Source organism: Battus philenor, unplaced genomic scaffold (assembly GCF_028537555.1).
Source record: "Battus philenor isolate CCGP_79_NKW_IND1 unplaced genomic scaffold, ilBatPhil1.0.hap1 SCAF_29, whole genome shotgun sequence".
Lineage (NCBI taxonomy): Eukaryota > Metazoa > Arthropoda > Insecta > Lepidoptera > Papilionidae > Battus > Battus philenor.
The window spans coordinates 3,068,351-3,093,517 of NW_027181692.1; the positions used below are offsets into that span (position 1 = coordinate 3,068,351).

Consider the following 25,167-nt stretch of genomic DNA (forward strand, 5'->3'; position numbering starts at 1 on the left):
AAGTTCGAACACCGTGACATGAGATTTTTATATATTAGATATATATATATATATATATTAATAAACATTAAAAGACAGATTAAGATTAAGAAAATTTTCTTCGCTTGGAATTTCAGAATCGATTATCCTGAATTCGAAGCCACTGAAAAAAGATTTATGATTATCTATGGAAGTTTTATATATAGAAACAGGTGACTTTGTGGTATTTTTGGAAGAAATGTTTCAGAGCTTCCTGAACGTTGTCCTATATGAGTACGCATCTGAAGAATTTTTATATACTTTTTTTCTTATATAACACGAATAAAACCTAATTCACCCGTTCGTAATATTTTTTTTTATTTATTATGAGTCGCAATTAAATACGTATTTAAATTACTAAAAATTAAACACATTTTTTAATAATTAGATGACATACAAAAACAAAATATTTATTTATTTGATATAAACTAATAAAATAATGTAAAGGGGACTCGGTTAAACTTATAGCGACCCACAAATAATCTTTCAAATGGTCGCATGTGTCTCACGGGCCGCAGGTTGGTCACCCCTGACTTACAAGTCGAACGATAGTTAAATATGCATAGGTTTGTTTGACGACCAGTTCTCTGTATTGCGGCCATTCGACCATGAAGCCGTTGCCACAGTTGACCTTTGCTCTGACCTCCGCCGATTGCAAACCATTAGTTCGAATGATTCCTCTATCGTCCAGTCGCCCGATATCGAAAATCAATTTAGATTGACATTCAATTATATGACGATACTATAAAATAAACAAAGTATATATACAGGCTGATTATAAATAGGTGAAAAAGCTTTAAAATAAATGGTCTCAGAAATAAAAGTAAAATGTGTTTTCAAAATTCGAATGACACAGATTTAAATTAATTAATGGTAGTCTAGCGGTAGAGAACTGTGGCTTGCGATCGTAATTCACAGATTCGATTCCCGGGAGATTCGCACTTTTTACAATTAATTATATAAGTAAGCAAAGGACCAATACTTAGCCACTTCCGCACATGCAGTGGTAGTCGTGCAACAAAACAATGCGAATTACACAACTGCCACCGTTAAACTGCTCAACACGTGTTTCACCCCTCCACCACATAGTCTTGGACTCTGTGTTTGGCACTAATCATTGTTTGCCGCATCCGCATTTATCGGCGGGCTGGCGGGCGGTGCATTTTGTTGCACGACTACCACCTATAGTGATAGGTACCTATTCACTTTGACCTAAGTTTTATTCTCTCTTTCACCCCTCTCCTGGGAGGTACAGTATTTTTTTATAATTCAATAATATATTCACATCTATTTTTTTAACTTTCTTAATCCGTCATACATTCCTCTATTTTTCATCACAATATCTCACATTCCTCTGGCTTACAAGTTTTCTTCTATACATCACCTATCTTACTTCTTCTTCGCTCTCAAAATATCACAGTAGTTTTCCTTTTATATCACAGTACAATTTAATTCTTGTCTTTGGTTATATGCCTCCTATTTGTCTATCTAAATACATTCTTATACAATTTTTATATATTTTTTAGTTATAATATATAACTGACCCTTACTGCTTTGTTTTATTTATCTCTTTTACAACCTATACGATCTGTTAGCTGAATTTTACGATTGAAGGTCGAAGTATTTGGTCGTCCCCTGAGAACCGGGTTATAATCCTGAGAAGATAATCCTAAGAGAAATTTAACTAAGAAACTAACTCGTTATCACCTATAAGTCGAAGATAGCTTTTCTATTGAATCAAGAGCTCCCAGTTGGTTTTTAATCCTTCTAAAGGTTGCAGCAGTATCACATGTCCAGACCGGTTCTTGAAACATAGCAACTGTCCCGGTGTGAAATACAATTTGACCTTATTCAAGACATCCAAATTTTAATTTAAATTTAACATTTTATTGAATATCTGTGGAGGAAGCCTATCTCCAACAGTGGACATCAGGATTGTGAACAAAAGTAAAGAGAATGGAAAATAAAGTGAAGACTGAAAGAGGTTATAGTAGTAGCAGAGATTGTGAAGGACGGGAGAAGAGAATGCGAATAGTGTGATGAAAAGCTAATTATGAAAAAGGTCCTTATCATAGCTTTAATATAGTCGAACGGAAGGCCCTCAAAAAGAGACGGCCTTAAAAAAGATACTATCATTATCATACTAATAACTTCAAAGCAATAAGTTCATGAAAGATACAAAGGTAATATAACAATGCATTTGAATTGCGACAAGCGATACTTTGAGAAGGCTTCAAGAATCACACGCATCTGACCTCACATTGTGTACATTGCGAATGTGACGTTTTCCTCGTACCGCCTTTACAAGTTTCAAACGTACAAACAGAACTATGTATATTTGACTTCAAGTTAATTGTTTAACAAATAGTGAATGTAATTATTAAATGTTAATGTTTCTATATTTATCAGAAATATATAATATTCAGATAATTTTTTTGATTGTCATATATTGAGTTCATGTAATCGTATTCAAATGTTTTCTAACCTAAGAGCGCTATAAACACACACGAAGACCTAAGTAAATAGTGGTTAGAACAATTCATTCCCAAGGTGTGTGTGATCATGTTATTGAGAAATCATACATAATACAGTTATTAGGTCTAGTTCCGTGGTACAGCTGTCACTCACAACACATTTATCATTTCCACTCAACAGGATACACTCTGGTACTCACCAGAGGTTTCTGTTATGGAACCATGAAACTAGACCTAATAGTTCAGCGACCTCAGCGGTAATATCTATAAATATATAATAAATTTCCACCTTTTTATTTATTTATTTATAGAAAATTTTGTTTATACATTTTATGTATAACGGCTAATTTAATGCAGAAAGCATTCTCTGCCTGTTAACTGTTTGGGCGGTGTAAAGATAAAATGATAAAGGTACTTGTAACTAGTTAACATTATATATTATATAAAGGCTACTCCTTAATTATACACAATCATATCCTTTGTACTGATCTATCATGTCTCAAGGACTATAAGGCTTAGCGACTGGAAGTTCTATAGGAATATTCTCACTTCGGGTCTTCGTATAACAACACCGCCCGACGATGCCAAACCTGAACTTGGTCGATTGCCTGGCTAGCCAAGGGTAGTCACTGGATCTCTTGTCGTCTTTATCATAAGGTGTCCGAAGTATTTTAAAATTTGAAAATGAGCCTAGAGGGGATTTGGGTTTTAAGCACCTGAAAAAAGGAGACATGAGGGTAAAAGCATTGAAGATAGTTTTACCTGAGGCTGGGTGTCTGGCGCTGGTGTGATAGGGTTATTGGCATCCCTGATGTCTGGACGCAGACAGCAAGAGTCCATGTAGGAGGCGCAGGGTCCATCTCGGACACTGTAATAATGTCAATCTTATTAAATTACCATCTGACCCTATATACCTTGTCCTGTCCTATGAATAGTCGAGCTACATATCGAAGACCCTCCTATTTTCACCTTCCCTCTTTTATCGTTTACGATTTCTCTCTTTATTCCCTCTTTCATCTCCTATACTTTCTATCATTCAACATACATTCAACATATAGCATTCACCCACATTAAATTTACGCATCGAGTATCATCTCTCGCCACACTCCCTGTTACACAGTTTTGTTATGTCTAATTACGTCACGCACCACTCTGCGAGAAATCCGCAAGAAAGTGTGGCGGCTCTCGAATTCCAAAAGGGAAGCGATGTTGCCGCAAGCAATGCCAACAGGACGAGTTGAAAGCGACCTGTATATAGTGCCTATCAATGCTCAATCTGTAATTCTGGGTGTTGAATCTGTTGTTAGCCCTGTATGGCTGTTATAACTTCTTGGGATTCAAGGCTTGCGGGTCTTCGACCCGCGTGCTAACAGAGGTTTCCTACTTCTATACTATATTCGTCCCCCGGCGCGTCAGTGCCCTGTGTGGGACTCGGTGTGTTACTGCTGTCTCCTCTGCTGTTCTTCGTGATGTTGGTGCTGGTGTCGGCGTCGGTGTGTGTTGTCTTCTTTATTCTATCTCCTGGTAGCTACTATTCGGTAGGCCCTCTTGCTTGGGCGTCTCGTCACTTTGTGTGAGACCTTTTTTTGGGGACCCCCTTGGTTTTTTTGGGGGGCGTCTTTTAATACCTTTCGGGGTCGGTGCGTCCTCGTCCGGCATTGCGTGGCGTGGCCTACGCTTTACTGTCGATGAATTTTGTTCTGGTTCGTAGTCGGCCGCTTGGGCCACCAGATGGTTCGGGTGGTGTACGGCGTCTTGGAAGTACTTCCTTGACGCTTCTCCGAAGAATTCTTGGATGGCAATGCCTTCCAATTACCACAAGTTCGTCTGTCTGGTAGGCATACGGATGGTCGCGGGAAGTCGCTAGATGTGGGCAACGTGGCCATCTTTGGAGGGGGGGTGAGGCAATTCTTTGCGTGATATCAAAGTAGCCGTGGACAGCCGTGGACTTGATTAAATGTCAATAATAGTGACCATGTAATATGTCGGTTACTTTTTGAAATAATATTTAATTTCTATACTCTCCAATATTGATATCATTTGATGATTTATACAATATTAAACTTTTAACCTTTGACATAATAAACATGGTCTTAACGAATGTCGGGTATATCCATATTATTGATACAGATACGAGGTTAATATCTTTTGCAAGATATCCGTCCTTTTCATATCTAGCCGCGCGAAAGAGACAGCACGAGGCAAATTTCAAAAGAAATATTCTTCGAAAAGTATATTTTTATTACTATATGTAAAATGTTGAAATATCAATATAGAGCAATGTAAATGTTAACTTAAACGAACAGGCGAATTTTTTAGCACAGACCTTGTTGAAATAAAGTTTAATATGTTTTGGAACAATAGCCTTGATAGTGATGTCTTTTAAAAAAAGATACATATACTTATTTTTTTTTAAATAATGTCATTTTAATATTATTGTAAGAGAGTATCAACAGTTATTGACACTACTCAGTTATTAAACTAAAATTTAAGTTTTGGTTAGTTCGTAAAGCGCCATCTATTGAGAATAACTTACAACATACATTAATATTTTTGAAGTTATCCCTGCTAGCACGGAGTGGTTTTGCAGCTTCATTGAAATTGACTTCCTAGGGGTCCGCGAATTAAAAATTTGCTCAGCGATTGTATTCCACTTACAAGATGTTTTTCGTACGAAGAGGGACTATACCTGTGTAGGTATACAGGTAAGGAAGTACAATCTAGCGATCCAGAGGAAAGGAGCTGGAGCCCTCCTAAACGCCCTCACTTAAACGTGGGTAGTTGTGTATATACGGTAAACCTTTCTCACCTTTCTCCGAAAAACGAGTATATATCAATTGGTAAATACACTACGTCAGGTGACATAAATGAAGCATATTTTTTTTAAATTTATTAACTCTCTAATTTCGGGTCGGCTAGCACTGAGTAAGAAGCTGAAAAAGCCAAAAAGGCTAACAGGGTCCAGCACCGATCTAATATAGCCATAGCTTGGTGGTGGTAACATAGGGCCATATGTATCGTAGCGAGTAACGTGGTGGAAATTTATTTAAATTCAGCTTTAAGAGCAGCGAGAATTGCCGAGTGCAGAAGTAACTAGAAATTCATTTGGACTTTCATAAGCAAAGTCTAAGCTACCATTTTCTTTACAAAATTACCTTTTCATTAATAAACACTTGATAAAGCACACTCACTTATTCACATACTTATAAAGGGTTGATAACAATATAAATAAATCATTGAATACATTTAGCATACAAAATTGTTAAAGGCATCATACAGTATTCTCCCACTCTAGCTTCTCTTTCTCTTTCTTCTGTCACTTTTACTTTTTCTTTTACATCACTTACCGGATATCGATGAGGTCTGTTCCATCTGTGATGATGGAATTGTTGCTATTACACAGATAATACTGGACACATTCGCCTACCCTGCCGTCGTCCAATTTACAACTGCTTGATGCTGAAATGCGATTTGTTAATATGTTATATATATACTGTGAAAACGACTAATGTTTTGCAAGTCAAGGAATTTCAAAGTTTGCTAGTCTTTTTTTTTCAGTTGATGGATACTGCACTAGACCATTATAGTGCAGTACTTTTTATTCTTTATATACCACCTTAGCCATTCTAAAATTTTTATTCTCTAAGCTTAAGGGTTAAACTTGTGTCGAGTCCTTGTCTAATTGACCTCTAAAAATTGTCTAATTACCCCTTTCTCATTGGGCCCGACGTTGGGAAACACTGCTTTAAAGCTTCTAGTTGACAAATGCCTCATTAAGCCTTTTAAGGTTTTTTACACCTATAACTAATAATTTCTAATTTTGAAGGCTTATCCGGTAAAATAGCAGTATATACCGACCCAAGCTAAGGCTTCACTACTTTACAAGAGGTTTTAGGCTAGGAGTACTGTGCACCTTGTCACTTCAAACCCGCGAAACCTGAAAATGCCATTTGGGCAGCAGTGACATTCCGGTTCAAAAAAATCCTCAATGGAATAAAAAGTTTTTCAGCTATAAGACCACATACTATTATACTGGCAATAAAGTTATTACTATTTTGTGTTAAACCAATTCTTTTGTAAAGTGCCATAACGGTATATAATAGTGTTATATACCCAACTCCCTTTTCACACGGTAGAAATGTTCCTTACAGAAGTGTGCAAAAGAAACGTATTTGGTTAATATGTAATAATAAAAAATCTTTGCAAATAATGGAATAATGAAATATATATTACATGGTTTAAATATAACAAATAAAAATATACAAAGAAATATATGTTGGGACATCATAGCTTGGCGATCGCAGTGTGGTATTATGGTACGCAAAGGACACCACCCATCTTCTGGATATTTATGGTACATATTTTCGGAGATATATTTTGATTCATTTTGGAATTTAAAATAAGATGAAATTCTTACATTTAGGGATGCCTGGTACCAAGGTGGAGGCTTGAGGCATGACGGTCGTGGAGGGGTTTCCGAATATTTGCTTAATAACCGAATCCAGGTCGCCCGTGCCTTGCGCCTGGCTTAGGGCAAGCAGGGTCGCGAAGACCAGCAACCGCGCCATCTGCGAATTACGTTCACTATGTTAAATTAAACATATTTAGATTTAAAGAGCCTTGGAAGTGTAAATTCTATATTTTGTGTTACCATACGAAATGCTTAGGTACATAGTTAAATCATTGTTTCAGCTGTAGAAGTCCACTACTGGGCAAAGCCCTCCTTCAATAATACCAATGGGAATATACCATAATCGCCGCTATTAGCAGGCGGGTTGGCGATTGTGGTACGCAGACAACGCCGCTACCAATCCTCTGATCAAATTTGTGAATTACATAAGATTGTCTCTGGAATTGAATCCGCGATCTGCGATCACAAATCTCAGTTCTCTACCACTGGGCTACCACTAGCCGAAGTTAAGAACTACTACTACTACTACTCCGCTGGCTCAGTGATCCAAAGTGGATCTTGGCCTCCGAAGCGAGATACTTCCACTTTCCTCTATCTTGCGCCATCGTCTAATCGAAGTTAAAAACCGTAAAGCTATTTCGATTTTTTAAATTTTACCTGTCTTAAAATTTAATTTAATAAAATCTATTTTAACCAAACATAATTATATAGAAATGCGTATTATTTACAATACTCGTTGATTTTTGACGATCGCTTGTATAAGACATATTTTTTTTGTGTTATAAGATTAAGAATAAATATGAACATTTGGCCAAGAAGATTATGAATTCAAAACCAATTATTTTTTTAACAACTTTTTTAGAATTACAGCAATAAATAACAGATAAAAATAATTTGTATGATTATTTAAAATAAAAACCACAATACAACGTCGATTCCGGATCTGCGAGTTTCGAACAAGGTTATAAATGCCAGAAAGGTTAAAGACATCAATCGAATACAGCCTCAAACAGATTATAAAAAAAATAGCATAGGTGTACACGTGATTTAAAAAAAAAAACTTCAACCATCACAAAGAACTATACTATCCTAGCTGTGCCTGTGATTTCGTCCGCATGGAATTTAACAAAAAAGATATTGACTTTATTTAGGTTTTTTTATTCATTTCATTTATTTTCTGAAATAATTGTAGCCTTATTTATCCACAAGTAACTCTCGTCAAAATAGATTTAGACATTTCAAAAATTATTTGATGGATCAGACCTTATCTTGTGGAAATCCATCCTAAGTAAGAAAAGGGTCAATATTTAGCCACTTCCGCACATGCAGTGGTAGTCGTGCAACAAAGTGCACCGCCCGCCAACCCGCTGACAAATGCGTATGCGGCAAACAATGTGAATCACACAACCGCCTCCGCCAAATTACTCAACACATTTCAGAGATTAGCCAGAACAAACAGATAGACGAAAATTTCTAAAAAAGTTAGTATATATGTACCATAAATAGTTATGTGCATGTAGTAAAAATCGATTATTTTAATATTACACACAGACATTCCAATTCAATTTATTTGAATAGATTATTGCATTTATTTTATTTGTTTATGGGACAAAGTTAACGCTTCTATAGTAAAATTCCTGAAGCAAATTTTATATTTCATCATTTTCATGTTTGTCGGTTGATGGACGGCCAATCCAAGTCATAGGCCTTCACCAAAGGTCACCGCGACGATTGGCCTTGCGCATGCGACTTCACGCGATTTTACATATATTCGTAAAATAATTTAAAGTTTATGTTAAGGTAAGATCTATCAATAAGTCATAATATTGTATTTAAGGATTATAGGAGACAAATATACCTGGGATTAGTGTCATACTAATTTTTAAGTTGAAAATTAAAGGATTCTATAATAAAATAACTATTGAGTTTCCTGACAGATTTTCATTTGTTGTTAATAAATCCCTATTCAAAAGTCAATGGTTTAAAAAATAATAAACAATGTAACAACAATATATCGCAAAATTAAGCTTTTTCAAAATTCGTATTTATAACGAATTGAAGTTAATTATTGTTTACTATCTGTTCTCGCACACTTTGTACTTCCACAAGTCATTGACCTATTTCATTCCTATAGAAAAAAATATTGTAATTAAGAACGATTACTTTATACAGGATGATTAGAAATAGATGCAGAAGCTTTTATACCTATAACCAATCGATCTGTATGTTGCAGTGTCCAAAGTGTCTAATACTTGTTACAAGATGGCGTTAGGTTCGCTGTAATTTTGGAAAACGCCGATAGATGGCGCTGGCAGTCAATTACTTTTCACTATAGTTTTAACATCAAGGAAAACAAAATTCATTTTGCTTTTTTTAGTGTTAAAATTTAACCAAAAATATTATGTAAGATATTGTGCAATTAAAACTGTTCTCGTTGTACAGTGTTGTACAGTTAATTATTAAGTGTTTATTAAATTTAAAACTCAATTTAAAAACTATATTAAATATACACACACTATTTTGTAGGTTGTAAATAATAGAAACAGTCTTAGTTATATTTCCAAGTGATATCCAAAATTCAATGTTTATTTTAGAATGAACCAGTAAATAATAATAACGAAAGCACGCAATAGAAAAACTAAAATGAATTTACTCGTAACTTATGAAAAAAGACTTTAATACAACGTACTGCGGTCTAATATCGCTTACTTAACACTTAATAGCCTGATTTACGAAAGTGATTTTTTTTAATATTACTGTGTTTGCTTGAGGGTCTAGATGAAGGGGAAAATAGATTTTTTTTAATTTCGTTGGTAAGAACACAGTAAAATACGTACAGCCAACCTATAAAAAAACTAATAGTAATGTGAACATTCGGTTTAAAAGATTGGTATCAAAATTGAAACTCTAGGCTAATAAGGGTTAAAATAGAACCTAAGGATTGTTATCGTTGTTTCACACCGTAGACCCTAGCTGCAAGGTATAGGCCTCCCCCAAAGATCTTTTATGGGGTTATACCATAATCAACACGCGTGACTATCAGGTTGTCGATCTCAGTGTGGTATTATGGTATGCTGGGGCACCACTGTCCTTTGTATGGAAACTTGTTTGTGAGCAGAATCAATTCAAAAAAGTGTGAGTTATATAAGGTTGTATTCCCGGAATCGAATCCGCAACCTACTATAGTAAGTATTATTCTTCTACCTTTTTAACAACTAACGTGTAGTTAAATTCTAAGCGATAGAAGAATATGTATCCTTTATTTTATAACTTCGCAGCAAATATATAATATTCGGCAAATGATATTTATTTTAAAATATGCCAAATAATAAAATTACAAAAAATACACAATCGAAAATTTATTATGAACATGGAAAAACCACTTTAAAACGATGTACTAAGGTCTGATATTGCTTACCAAAAAACCAAGTATACTTTTTTATGTTTTTAACAACTAACGTATTAAAACAGTGTCCTAGCATCTTTATTACAACACGTCGACCTTGGCGAGTCTCTTAGCGACAGCGGATCAAGTTTATAGAAACGAAATTCCTAGAAAATCAATCGTATTTATTTTGAACGATACATGTATTTTGAAATATACGAAGATTTGAAACTTGTCATACAAGGAAAATTATTTTAACACTTCGAGTTTGTAATAAGAGATTATTATTTTCCTATTATATGAAGAGTGACCTCAAAGTTGTCGAACTGGCCATTTAGAGGAATATGCTTGGGGCAGTCCAGTAGATTGGCAAGTTGAAGTAGAAATAGGCAAGCCATAAAGGTGGCAGAAGAGATGGCCTGGGCTAATCTGCTCCCAATGTGGACAGATGACTGTTAAGGAAGATGCCGGATGCAGGCCACTTCCTACCGGTTCTATTGGAAATCTATGGGTGAGGCTGGTGGTCGTCCTGTGGCTAAAATGATGATGGTGGTAGAAAGTGGAGTGACATGTCCAGAGGGTAGTCTACATTCTTCTTCGTCTTTGTGGACGGTAAGCACTCTTGCGCTACCTGTGACTTTTCGAGACCTTCACTATGTCATCTGTTCTCCTAATGGAAGTCCTGTACCCACCCCGCAACCTTTCGGCCCTAACAGTCATAGGTTGCAAGGGAGATATTTGTATCTGGCTGATTTTAACAATAAAAAGCGTTCAAGTTATATTTTCATGTGTTTTATTTCAGCTCAAATAAATGATTCTGATACAAAATTCCGATTAATTTTTAGTTAAGATACTTTTGTATTAGTAATAGTAGCACAAAGTTAGTTTTAGCGTTTTCAATCCTGGAAATTTGATAACAAAAATGCGAATGTGAGAAAACGGCCGGAAAAACAACAGAAAATGAATGATGAACAAAATATACGCGTCGAATTTGCATATAAAGTTTTAGTGTTAATTAAAATTTTGATACCGGAAATTAATCGTCTAAATTTAGTTACAGTAATTGTATAGATGAATGATCGTAGGTCACGGGTTTGATTCTGGAAATATAATCTGAAATAATTTACACTTTGTTCATTAATCATACCGTAATAACATACTGCGATTGCCAACCCGCCTGCCAAGCGTGGTTTAAGCCTTTGATAGACTGAAAGATAGACAGTAAGAAAAGGACCAATATTTAGCCACTTCCACATATGCAGTTTGTTTGGCACTAATCGGTGTAACATAACTCCTGAAGATTCCCCGTGGAGGGGTGAAACACGTGTTGAGTAATTTGGCGGTGGCGGTTGTGTGATTCGCATTGTTTGCCGCATACACGTTTATCAGCGGGCTGGCGGACGGTGCATTTTATTGCACGACTCCCACTGCATGTGCGGAAATGGCTAAATATTGGTCCTTTTCTTACTTAGGATATACTTCCGCGAGATAACGCCTGATTCCATTAAATATGAAAGATAGACGACGATACTTTACTTTGCTAAGCTATATCAGACCACAGTACTTTGTATTAGAGTCGTGTTTACATATGCTTATTTCACAATAGTTTTTATACTGAGTTTTTTAATTTTATTTATTGACATTATTAAAATAAATATTTAATTTTGACAACCATCTTAAAAAGTTAGCTCGTTGCTTTATTTATGTATAATTCTGTTTTTTTTTGTGCCTATATTTGAAATTATCGCCCGATGAAACTAATATATAAGAACGCGATATCATAATGAACAATAATATATTTTTAATACACCGTAGCTAACGAGGTCATACATATACTTTTGTAATTAACCGATTTATTCGTGATATAAGACGTCAAATTGCCGCGCACGTTTTTCCTGTTTTATGTTTTTTGTTATAATGAATTTAACTTTATATTATTTTTCTATATTGATCATCATTATATCAGCCAGTAGGTGCACACTGCAAGGCATAATACTTCTCCAATGATCGCCACGTCTACCGCCTCAGTCGCCATTCAAACTTTATAGCCCCAACGGACAATAGTTAAGATGTTTATATCGTAAGTATACAGACAGTTATTAATATCTATTTACATACAACATTAATACCAATGATTTGTGAATCATCAGAAAAATCATCAAAACTCTCCATTACAATTGAACACGTTCACTGCGGGCCCAATTTTGAAGAACTTTCAGCTGGTGCGGCTGAGGTCGAATCAGCCTCAAGCTGAACTTCCTAGTAGTGCGGTTGAGGCCTTTTCTGCCTCATGTTTCGGTTGAATGTAAACAGCCGCCGCACTAGAGATAAAACACGAGTTTTACGCGCTGCACCAGTGCAAAGTCTACCATGAGGCTGAATCGGCCTCAAGCCGCAGTGAACGTGTTAATTAAATCCTTAACTAGTTTATTACTGATTTGTCATATGTAAATATTAGATATATTAGAGATGGGCAAAATGTATCCCTGACAAGAAAAGAGTGATTTATAACATATAATATATTCGATCTTGGCATATATCACTCTTTCATATCCTTAACTCATTCAGCTCAGTATGACTCAGAGAGAGAATAAGGCAGCTGACACTAAGAATACACCCTTTATACCATGGTTGCACAGACTTATTAAGACCAGGGGCCACTCGGGCAAATCATGAACTGATGGCGGGCCGGCCGCCACAAGTATAGGTAATTAAATTTTTTGGTTTTATTCTGGAATAGAATTCAATATTTTTCGAATGTACGAGAGTATTATTTTTGCTTTTTTTGGGCCACCAGTATTCGACCGGCAGGCCGCGGTCTGTGCATCCATGATTTATACCATCGGCTCTTTTAGCTCAGACTTAGAACAAAGTAAGGCGGAATAACACGTGTGAAATATTCCTATTAAGCATTTTATATCTTTGTCATATAGCACAACAAAGCTAAACGCTCGCTCGTGTGTTGTCGTTCTGAAAATTCGTAGTTTACATTTTTAATGTCAAAATGAATTAATACAAAAATGTAATAGCTATCTGTCTCTCTATTTTACGTGTAAATTGCTATATAAGCCCACCTATCCTTATAACTCTGAAGGAACTGTAACTCATCACGAAAATTGAGTCTTAAGCACAAAGATATAGAGATACAATTGCAACACACGCGCTGAGAGTGATTATATCTTTTGCAAAGATATATATCTTTCTTTTCTTTAGCTCGCGAGCTATCCATCTCTGTCATATTCACGATCGAATTCGAGTGCCGGTCTGGCGTTAAAATCAGGGAGGAGACAATAGCCTCCCTGACAGGCGAAAAAGAAACTAGGAAAGAATTCCTCGCTTGTTGCAAGAAAATAGTTAAAAACGTTATACAAAAAAATAAAAATCTAAATATAGAATAAGAAATGTGATAAAATAAAACTCAAATGTGACATATACTGTATTATAGAAAATAAGTAAAAATGTAAAAAGAAAAGAGGAAAGAATGATAGATGAACAGAGCAAAAGGGTAAGAAAGTAGAAATGTAGCATGAAAGATAGATAATAGACCGAAAGAGAAAGTAAAATATGAAAGAGAGAAAATAAAAAATCATGTGAAAAATTAAATTGCAATTAAAATCCCTGTCCCACCATAAATAGGGGTACGAGAGGCCCCCAATAGCGGGGGTCACTATAAAAAAAAAGAAATCATATTCACGAGCGATTTGAGCCGTCCATTGACATTTCAGACGAGCAATTCTTCGAAGTACTTAACCTTGATTATTTAGCGTTCAAGTGAACTCTATGAATGATTCAATTTCTAAACGAAAAATATAAAGCCGATACAAAAAAAAATAAGTAACATATTACCGACCTCTTGTATATTCAATGTATTAACATTAATTATCGTCTTGAGGACGTAATGCATACTGTAAAGGAGTGGAATAATTCGCAAATATTACATACGGTTTATCAATGAAAGTTAGATGATTTGTCACTTCAGCCGTAGAACTTCCATATGGTCATATGCCCTGGCAAGGTCAACTTCTGTTAGTCCGACGTTTCTACCCCAGAACCTTAAGGTCCCAGAGTTCACTATGTAGCCTGTCCAGTTTAAACTTGCCAATCATTTCATCATGATGTCGGCTGATAGACGCCCAAGGCATATGCCGCCCTAAAAACCTCGTTGACGACTGCTCTTGCGCTGTCATCTATTCAGCGTGATATGTAGCCTGCATACCCACTTCAATTCGATCCTCTGAGATTCCTCAAATGCTGCAGAAAGATAGTGGAGGACGGATACGGGAAACAGATACAGGTCGGTAAAGCAACCAAATAAACAGGTGTAGAGAAAAATAAAATAAAAATAGAATTAAATGTTAGCAAAATAATATAAAAAATGTAATCTGCGATAAATTGTAACAACTAGCATATTATAAGAATGTAGAATAGCATATATAAATATAAATTAAGCAGAGAAATATGATGATCCGAGTTTGTTATATTTAAGGAACGAGGCGAAGGAAGTGAGGCGATGAATGAACGGAAATATGTATGAAAAGGAACGATAGAAAATTATAGAATAATAGAGGAAAGATAGAAGATACGAAGAATGATAGAAATAATACAGAAATACAAGGAAAAGAAAGTGAAAAACTCATTGAAGTATATCAAACAACCTGTCTTACAACAAGATAGGGAGTACAAGATGTCGGAGGATATAAAAAAAATCGCAGAGCTATCTCTTTTATTTTGTCAACGGACCTCAAATCTGATTTAATTTCGTATAAAACCCCGAGCAGTCCTCATAGAAAGCTCGTTGAGGTGCTGTGGCCTTGCAAAGAAGACAACCTGTGTAAAGTGTAAACCTGTTTAATAATAATTAATCATAGATATTTCCACTGCCAAACAGTGTTATTGTATTTCATAAGTCATGGGACTTACCCAATGTAGCAAACAACGTTATTCTGAGAAATTCATAAAGGGCTTACACTAGGCACTTTGTTTTATAACTAATATAGATATCACTGAAATAGTTTCAACGAAACCATGACGCATGCATGTTACACGACTAATCGGACATGTTTTCCTTCCACTACAAGGCATAGGCCTCCCCCATAAATTGTCACCATGACCAGTTTTCCCCTGCATGCAGCGACTTCCCGTTACATTATGTAGTCGGTTCACCTTGTGGTGGGCATACCCACGTCGCGACATCGTCATTACCATTTTCACTGCTGGACAGCTTCTCCCATAATAGAATCGATTGAAAGCAGCTCGCATCCGGCGTTTTAAAGTCATCTGTCCAGCTTGTGTGGTTTAGCTTGCGGGTTGGCCCAGGCGGCCATCTGTCTGGAGGGCCGTGGCCTCTTTCTGTGAGACCGTAATGGTCCAGAAGCAGGCGGTCGAACGGCATCGGCAGAGGACAGATCCCGCTCGGAGACGACGCTGTCAACGCAGGGACGCGCCTCGCCACGGTCCTCCGGTGAATGGTGCTCCCCTACCATAAACGGGGCCTTCGGAGTCGCGGGAGTTTAGGGTGAGGGCCCTAAATTCCCACTAGCTTCGGCGACTCTGAGGCGGACGATGGTTCGACGTGGTCTCGAACCATCGTGATAGCACCACGAGGGTTTCGGGGGTAGCGTAGACACGCATACCCCCGGACGGGCTATCGAAAATAGTACGGCGCGAGGGAAGACCGCGTGGCGATCCCTATCCGGAAAATATCGTGGCCCCCTGTATAGCGTAGAGGGCGATCATCGGGGGGTTTTAGTGGGTATAAATCCCACATACCTCTATCCTCCCAGAGGCAGGACGTCTTGAATGTCTGGAAGATTTCACCCGCGAAACCAAAAAAGGGGGCCATCTGTTCTACCCCCTTTATGGCCTATTGCTACTTCAACTTGCCAATCCGCTGGACTATATCCGTTTCTTTTGTTCACCTTCGAATCGTTCTTAAGAAATCCGAAAAAAAAATTATCGCTTATTACTAATTGAATGTTTAAAATTGGAATATTGTTAGACGTAAGCTTCCTCCATTGATTTCCAATACTGGCTGAAAGTGGCCATGAACCAGCATCTTCTGACAGCCTTAAAAAAGTTAAAAAAAAAGTTGTCTGTCCACACTGTGGGCGAATGTCTTACAACGGGCTAGTCTGTGCGGTATCTCCTCTCTGATCTACGCAATTAAGTTGTTAATTTATCGCCTATAACATGTAGTCAACACACATCGCACGCCCACTAATGGGCTTTGTAATTAAAATATTTTGTTATATTTGATCCAATATAATACACATTTTTAAAATTTATAAATTGTCTCAGCTCATAAATATTACTATATATTTAGATTTAACGTCTCATTAAATAACGTTCAAATGTAAATGCGTGTTGTTAATAAAACAACTTGAGTTTTACAAAACTTCCAAATAATAATCATATTGTAGATATTCTAATACATATTCTTGATATATCAAAATAAAAACAAATCCAGCAAATATTAACTCTACTAATTTAAGAAAACTGAAATCGTCTTTTTTGTATTTAATGGCCCCACTGCTAAGTTACGACATTTTAAACGAAATACACGCGTTTAGGATGATGAACCACGATCCACAGACACTCTAATGAGTTTATCATGTTTCTATCCGTTCGTGTTTTGTTTAACTGAACATCTGAGTCGGTTGAAATCTCTACTGCCATTCCGACCTATGTAATAATAGGCGCTATAAGAACTAAATTTACGCAGTTATCAGTGAACATCTTGCAGCTGAAACGATAGTTATAGTTGCTGAACGATCGACGATGCAATAATATATATATATATATATATATATATATATATATATATATATATATATATATGAATATTTGATAACAAAACAATAAAAACAATTGAAGAGTCTAGATGCAAAATACGGCTAAAATTATATTAGACATTTCTTCTTTAATAAAGGAGAGAAGATCTTTTCGAACCAGTCTTATTAGAAATCTGTGGAGTAGGTTTATGTTTAATAGTATTCCGATAAATATTTTTATCTGAAATGATAATGCGATTCCATAGACGTCCACTGCAAGGCATAGGTATCCCTCAAAGATATCTATGGGAGGATGTACCATAAAGATGCAAAATACGGCTAAAATTATAATAGACATTTCTTCTTTAATAATGGAGAGAAGATCTTTTCGAACCAGTCTTTTTAGAAATCTGTGGAGTAGGTTTATGATTAACAATATTCCAATACGTATTTTTATCTAAAATGATAATGCGATTCCATAGACGTCCACTGCAAGGCGTAGGTATCCCTTAATGATATCTATGGGGGGATATACCATAATCACCACGCTTGGCAGACGAGTTGGCAATCGCAGTGTCGAATTATTGTAAGCAAAGAACTCTATTGCACATTCTCTGATTATAAACAGTGGTAATCCAATATAATTAATGCATAAAGTGTGAATTCTTTTTTTACTACAGGCTGTCGTAAAAGAAAGTTTTATATTGTTTAACTTACTGTGTGATTTGAACTACTTAGATAGGCACAAACTGTTTTTATCTGAAAACCTAGCTACTGGGAATGCTATGTTTTTAATTTTTTACTTTTGTATAAATAATTGCTTGTAACATAACTAATTCGTAGTTTTGGTGCTTAGAAGCTCGCTGCAAAGGTTAGCCCCCCCCCCCCCAAAGTTAATAATAGGGGGAAATATCTTAACCGCCAAAATTGGCAGACGGATTAGCAATCGCAGTATAGGATTATAGTAAGCACAGGTCTTTATTGCATGTCCTCTGAATACCTGATTAGCAATGACAATCCTATATAAATAATACACAAAGTGTTAATTATATATGAGACTGTATCGCAGGAATCGAATCCACGACTTATGATCGCAAGTATCATTCCTCTACCACTGGGCTACCACTATGCTATCTATATGAAGTAAGAAAAGGACCAATATTTAACCACTTCCGCACATGCAGTGGTAGTCGTGCAACAAAGTGCACCGCCCGCCAGCCCGCTGATAAATGCGCATGCGGCAAACAATGCGAATTACACAACTGCCACCGCTACATCACTCAACACGTGCTTCACCCCTCCTCAGGAGCCATGTTATGTTAGTGCCAAACACAGATTGTTCTCACAGACACTATCTATATCGGTTACTAAAAAAAATTCTTGCACCATTCACCAATTTCAGAGAATAAGTTGTTTGTCACTTTGGGTAAATCCAAAGTCTTTTAAAATACATTCACACTGTTTGGCAGTGGAAAATTTCATGAATAATTCTAATTATGTCGACCTCACACGTTTTAATTTACAAGTTCAACTCAACGAGCATTCCATAAGAGAGCTGGTCTTTGAATTTCTCGACGAGATAAAATCAGATATGAGATCCGTAGACAAAAGAAAATAACCGACATCGCCCAGCGGATTGTCAGGGTCAGGAACGCAAGTCTGGTCATCCTGGCGATATTTAGAAGAGGCCTTGGGTGTCTCTCAGCTGATATGATGACGATGAAGTGATTGGCAAGTTGAAAGTGGACAGGCCTCAAGATCCCAGAGGAGAGGTGTCGGACTGGCAAGCCCAGTATTGGACGTTCAACCACAAGGTGGACAGATGATCTCGTTAAGATCGTTGGAAGACACTATGTATCAGTCGACGTCCCATAGTGATGATTTCTAGTGTAACACGTTCTTTCAAAGAAATATTTTTCGGTTTAAAAAGTAAGTATGTTAAGCAAATGATAAAAGCAAAAGATAACGTAACGATAGGAAGTTAAGCGGAAGAAACGTTTGGCGTTATGTCGACGATAGCGCAGTTTTTTTTAATAAGCCAAAAATGAAAACGGGCAAAAGTAAATAAACGTTCAGGTAAAATAAATAAGGTTGAAGTTTAAATAAATACTTATCTAAATAACTATAATAAATACAGTAACATACTAGTAAAAATATGTAAAGTTAAGATTTTTAGTCAAAGTTAAAATTAAAAAATTGTTTATTCGACATACGGTGAATTATCTCTTATTGACGTTCAGATATATTTTTCCAAACCGTATGGTTAACATATAGGTGAATGTGGTATGGGCAAGAGGCCTTATGAGACGCATGCGACCTCTGGTTTCTATTTGCCGACCCCTGCTCTATACTATATACATCTGAAGTACCTCTATTGTCTTAAGGGCACCATAATTATAAAATTTGAGAGTCATAACACGCTTTTTTAACGATTTGTTTTATAGTTAACACGTTCACTGCGGGCCCAATTTTGAAGAACTTTCAGCTGGTGCGGCTGAGGTCGAATCAGCCTCATGCTGAACTTCCTAGTAGTGCGGTTGAGGCCTTTTCTGCCTCATGTTTCAATCATTTTTTTTACAATATTGAGTCAATGCTTCGCAGACATAAAGAAAGCTATATTTGTCTTTGTCATACCTCATACGGTTGAGTGTAAACAGCCGCCGCACTAGAGAGAAAACACGAGTTTTACGCGCCACACCAGTGCAAAGTCTACCATGAGGCTGAATCGGCCTCAAGCCACAGTGTACGTGTTAATCAGTTGCAGTGGTGGTCCAGCGGTAGAGGAATGGGACTAGCGATCTTTGGTCGCAGGTTTTATTTTCGGAATACAATTTTATGTAATTCACGCTATATGTATTAACTATAAAGGATTTCCGAAGCTTACAAAAAAGTTTTCTGAGGCAGCAGCGTCCTTTGCGTACCATAATACAACACTACGATCTCCAACCGACCTACCAAGCATGGCGTTTATGGTAGATAGATATTTTAGAGGGCCTATGCCTATGCCTGAAGTTAAAAATTATAAACTACGCGATCCACATGTGAACTCCCCAATAACTAGTCTTTCAGATAAAGACAATTCGTGCCTATCAAAGTACGTAGTTCAATTAATACAGTAAATTATACTAATATAAACTTATATTGTGACTGCCTGTAGTAAATACAGTAATACCCCGCTTTACGCAACCCCGTTATACGCGGTTTCACTATAACGCGAATTGCAAATTTCGCGCTCAAATGCCTCGAATTACGCGAAAGAGTGCATATAAATATAATATAGTCATCAACTTATGGTCTCTTGACCATCTGTCAAACAATTAAAAACAGTGTTGGGTGTTATGAATGTATTTTACAAGAACGTAAACAAAACGTTACCCAAAAGACAATAGATGTATTTTTCCGTAAAAAATAAGAGTATGTGTTGCATAAAGTGTTCCTAGAATTGAAGTGATTGATTAAAATGATTTGTATTTTTTTGTAATAATTTTTGACTATGTTTAATCATAAACCTTGTTATACGCGAATTTCAGTTAACACGATTTTTTTTTGGAACGTATCCCTCGCGTAAAGCGGGGTATTATTGTATTGTAATGAAAAATTTCCAAAAAATTATCACTGCATACGAGATTCCTAAGAATATTATCTGTTGATTGAAACAACATTTGCATTGTTACATTTAATTATTGATACCATGCAGAACAAACATAATATTTTCTTTTGGGAAAGTCCGGGTAAATATTTAAGATATTTACCCGAGTTGTCACAATAATATATTTTTAATTTGAGAAATATTATAATGTAATTTGTACCTTTTAAGGAAAAATCTTTATGTTTACTAAATTCCAAATAGTTTAGCTGTCGGTTAAAATAAAATTCGTGTTTATCGGATTTGTTGTCTTCAAGCAGTATGTTTAACAAATGTAAACTTTTTTTTTGCGACAGTCCTTGAAAATATCCTAAAATATATCTTGAGTTTACACAGTAAGCTAAATAAATATAAACTTTCTTTTGGGACACCTCGAGATAGGAATCGTAATGAAAATCACACTGTGGCTTTTATTATAGATTTAATGAATTCATTTTCTATAAAATTATGCACTCGATACAAGGCTCCAAACGATTTGTTCTCGTGCACGAAAATCTCGTTATAAAATTAAAAAAAAAAAATTAATTACCAACAACAATACAGGTCGTAATTGATTCATTCTCGGAAATATCAAACGTTCGCTTCCGTGATTGCGCGCGGCGAACGTACCTCCAATTATAAGAGCATTAATAATGACAGATAATAAAACCGAGACGTTAAGGGGATTCCCGCGCGCGACCCTGAATGACTTCGTTTCTAATTTTTAAATATCACACACCTATTTTTTTTTTAATGGTCCCCGCTGTTGGGGACCTCTCGTTCCCCTATCTCGTGTGGGAGAGGGACTTTTTAATTCTAGTAATTTATTCATATTTTTTTTATTATTATCATTCTTCTCTTTTATGTATCATCTTATCTGTCGTACTGTTTCTTTCATTCTACAATTTTCCCCAGTCTTTCTCTTTCATTCCATTAGCCGTACATCCATCCTCAACCACTACATTCTAGGTTTCCTTACTATTTTATTTTGCAACATTATTTATTGTTCAAATATTTAAAACGTATTTTCTTTGTAATTATCATCTTATATTATACTATTTATTTTACTATTTTTAGTACTACTATATTCCTTTTATTTCTATATTTTAGTGTTTGTTTTATTTTTTCCTATTGCATTTATTACCACCTTCCTGCAGTAGCTAAGGAAGCATTCTCTCTCCCCTTTGTCTTGCATGATGGCCGAGATATTCCTTCCCTCTATCTTTTTGCCCATCCGGCATTCGGAATCTGCGCGCAGTCTTCCGAACGCCGGACAGTGGGCCACAAGGTGGACCACGGTCTGGCCCACGCCCGGTTCACAGAAGCACGAGGGGCTCATCACACACCTATTAATTAAGAATATGACGTTATACGAATAACTAAAGTAACCAAGCTCGGTTTTTTTTTTGCCTCTCATACCCCTAATTAATTGGGTTAGGGTCTCTTTGTTCTTCCATTCCTTCTTGCTTTCATCGCCTTCCTTCCATCTTATTACTCTCAGGTGGCTAGGTACATTTTTTTTATTCTTTATTTTATTATTTACAAATTATATTTTTTTAACACAGTTTTCTTTGAGTTGTGCCTTCTTAATACATTACTACACTTTTCTTATTCTATTTTTCCTATTATTAATTAATTAGTTATTTTATGAATATAAATATAAAAATACGAATATAAAGCTCAACGAATCCGCTGGCTTGGTCACTTGGAGCGAATGGGATCGGATCGGAGCGTGAAGGTAGCGTACCTGGAAAAACCGAGGTGTCGAAGATCAGTGGGTAGACCCAGGTATCGCTGGATCGATCGCGTTGAGGCAGACTTGCGCGAATTGAATGTCAGCCAATGGCAGACGATGGCGCAAGATAGAGGAAAGTGGAAGTCTCTCGTTTCGGAGGCCAAGACCCACTTTGGGTCACTGAGCTAGCGGAGTAGTAGTAGTAGTAGTTATTTTATGTGCAGTGACTTGCCAGTCTTAACTGATAGATCGGGGCATATCGCTGGTCCAGCTGATGGACGTTGAGAGCGAAACGTTCTTAATTGACGATCATGACCCGGCAGACGTGTTGGTAGACCCCTAGTTAAACCAACGACATAGGATTGGTTGCGAGGAGTCGCTGAATAACAGCAAAAGACTGGTCGTGGAGGCCATAGGTAGTCTATAGGTCGATATGAAAACGATGATAAAGTGGACAGGTCAAAACGTTCAAAACAAATGGACTCTGGAGCCTTAAGATTCTGGATTGGAGACTACGGACCAGCAAACGCAAAGAAGGACGTCCATCAAGGTAATGCTGGATGCTTACAATCGGTCTTATATTAAATATATGAGGAAAGCCTATACCCATCAGACGACGTTCCACGCTTGATGATGAAGTAACATCTAGGTGATAATTTTAGAAACGACAAAGACTTCGTTTCCAAATATTTTTATAAAACCTTTCATATTTCCTACATTATACTAACAATATAAATTAATTTTATATAAAAAAAATATTTTCTCTGTTGTAATTAATTTGATAAGAAATATTTTATTTGTTATCTGTGACACCAGTATTCGCTTATATACTCTGTATTCTTGCTCTTTTATCTGGGTCCGTCCGACGGTCGACAAAAACAGTTCACTTTGTATATACGTGACTTATTCTCGGAAGAATTGTCATAGCTCTCTTTAATAACGAATTATGTATATATGCATGTGTTACTTATGTATATTATTAATCATGTGCATATATATATATATATATATATATATATATATTGTATAACATTTAAGACAGGTGACTACTAATTATCGCTGCACCACGTCGGGCTCACTATTAATGAATGCCTGAAGGCATTTATTCCGCCATTACAAATGATATGTAATAGTATGCGAATTTTCAATTATGCATAACCCATAACAACCCTACAAAAGAGAATACAGTACATTAGAAGCGCAGCGAAGAAGCCCACAGTGAAGTAACTAACAATATTTATATATGTAACATAGCTGATTAATGTAATCAGTGTTTTTATTTCGTGAAAATATTACATTTAAATCAAACTCGAAGAAATGTTCGAATATACATTGATAACCTATTAACCATTCAACTCGCTTACATCTAGTGCTTGATAATATATATTCATATATATATTTATATATATGTATATATATATATGTATATATATATGTATATATATATATATATATATGTATATATATATGTGCAATTGCAAATCGGAGAAATGTCTGACGGTTCAATAGCTTTAAATATAATTAAATGACATAAATTTTCTGAATCTCCTATTTAAATATAATTTTTACCTTGCTAGGCTCTCCTATAGTACTTCCAAATGTGTACCTAATATATTAAGTAACTATAGAAAAATAGTTATAATGTACAAGCGAGTAATTTTTATTTATATATATTTCAGTCACTGTTCATTCCTTGAATTGTCCGTCTTGCCCTATTTTTAAGCATCATCTATAAATTTGCTTTACTTTCTATTTGTAACCTAACATAATTGTTTAAGTGAACACTTGTAATTGGTTGCTAGTGTAATTACATTATTATTTTGTACATATACAATTACCAACATGCCCAAGTCTAACTTACTGGACTCGTATAACGAATTGTAAATAATAACTATTTAATTAATAATAAACTAAACTAATCTTATAACTTTATTGCTAATATGTAAAGGAATAATTTGTATTTCTTGCAAACGGTCGCATCGATAATAGTCGTAGATGTGTAGAATGAAATATCAGTTATTAATTGTTCTTGTAATTAACAATATTAAAAATAAAAATATCCTTACCTTTACAGTTAAACACACAATTATTCTTATCACAAAAACTTTTTTACACTAATAATCAAATTTATTTAACTAAAATATAATATCACTAAACAGACCAACGCATCCGACGCTAACCGCCGTCTAACTGGTTTGTGTTTTGACATACCGACCTTATACTCCCGCCATTTTCTCATTTTTAACGTTACAGATTCAAATTAATTACGTCATTACGAAATAAATAATACTATATGAATTATGCAAGGTCGTACATTATTTTTATTGAGATACGTTTTATGTTAATTACTTATATCTTTATGAAATCAAATAAAATAATATTTAAATACGGTCCAAGTAAATGTCATCGGCAAATATTATTTTCCCGCTGGTATTAACTGTTTGGTTTTGTTTTAAATAAGTGCTGAAGGCTTAACTTAAATTCTTGGAACTCTCTGTCGGCCTATTACTTTCTATAAATGATTTCGTTATAAGCGTAAAAGCCATTAAGGAGTAAATATATAACTCATTTGCTGCCAATTAATATATAAAAATAATAAATAAACTAATAATATTATTATAGGAAAATGTATTTATATAATTCCTATTAATACATATTAAAATTAAATATTATTTATTATCTGTTCTAGTAGACTTTGTATCGCCACAAGTTATTGACTTGTTGCATTCTATAAAAAAATAGTTTATGT

The 25,167-nt window shown here is 35.6% G+C and overlaps 1 protein-coding gene across 2 annotated transcripts in view; it reads right to left on the reverse strand.

Annotated features, from left to right (window-relative positions):
* LOC137926389 (phenoloxidase-activating factor 2-like) overlaps window positions 1-24,606 on the reverse strand; it is a 31,976-nt gene extending 7,370 nt beyond the window's left edge. For both annotated transcript variants that reach the window (XM_068769993.1, XM_068769992.1), the window contains exons 1-4: window positions 24,485-24,606; window positions 6,910-7,060; window positions 5,840-5,951; window positions 3,255-3,360 (exon numbers count right to left, since the gene is read on the reverse strand). In XM_068769993.1, coding sequence (XP_068626094.1) covers window positions 3,255-3,360; window positions 5,840-5,951; window positions 6,910-7,060 — 369 coding nt within the window. In that variant the 5' untranslated portion in view covers window positions 24,485-24,606. The remainder of the gene's footprint in view (window positions 1-3,254; window positions 3,361-5,839; window positions 5,952-6,909; window positions 7,061-24,484) is intronic.
* Between the last annotated feature and the right edge of the window lie 561 nt (window positions 24,607-25,167).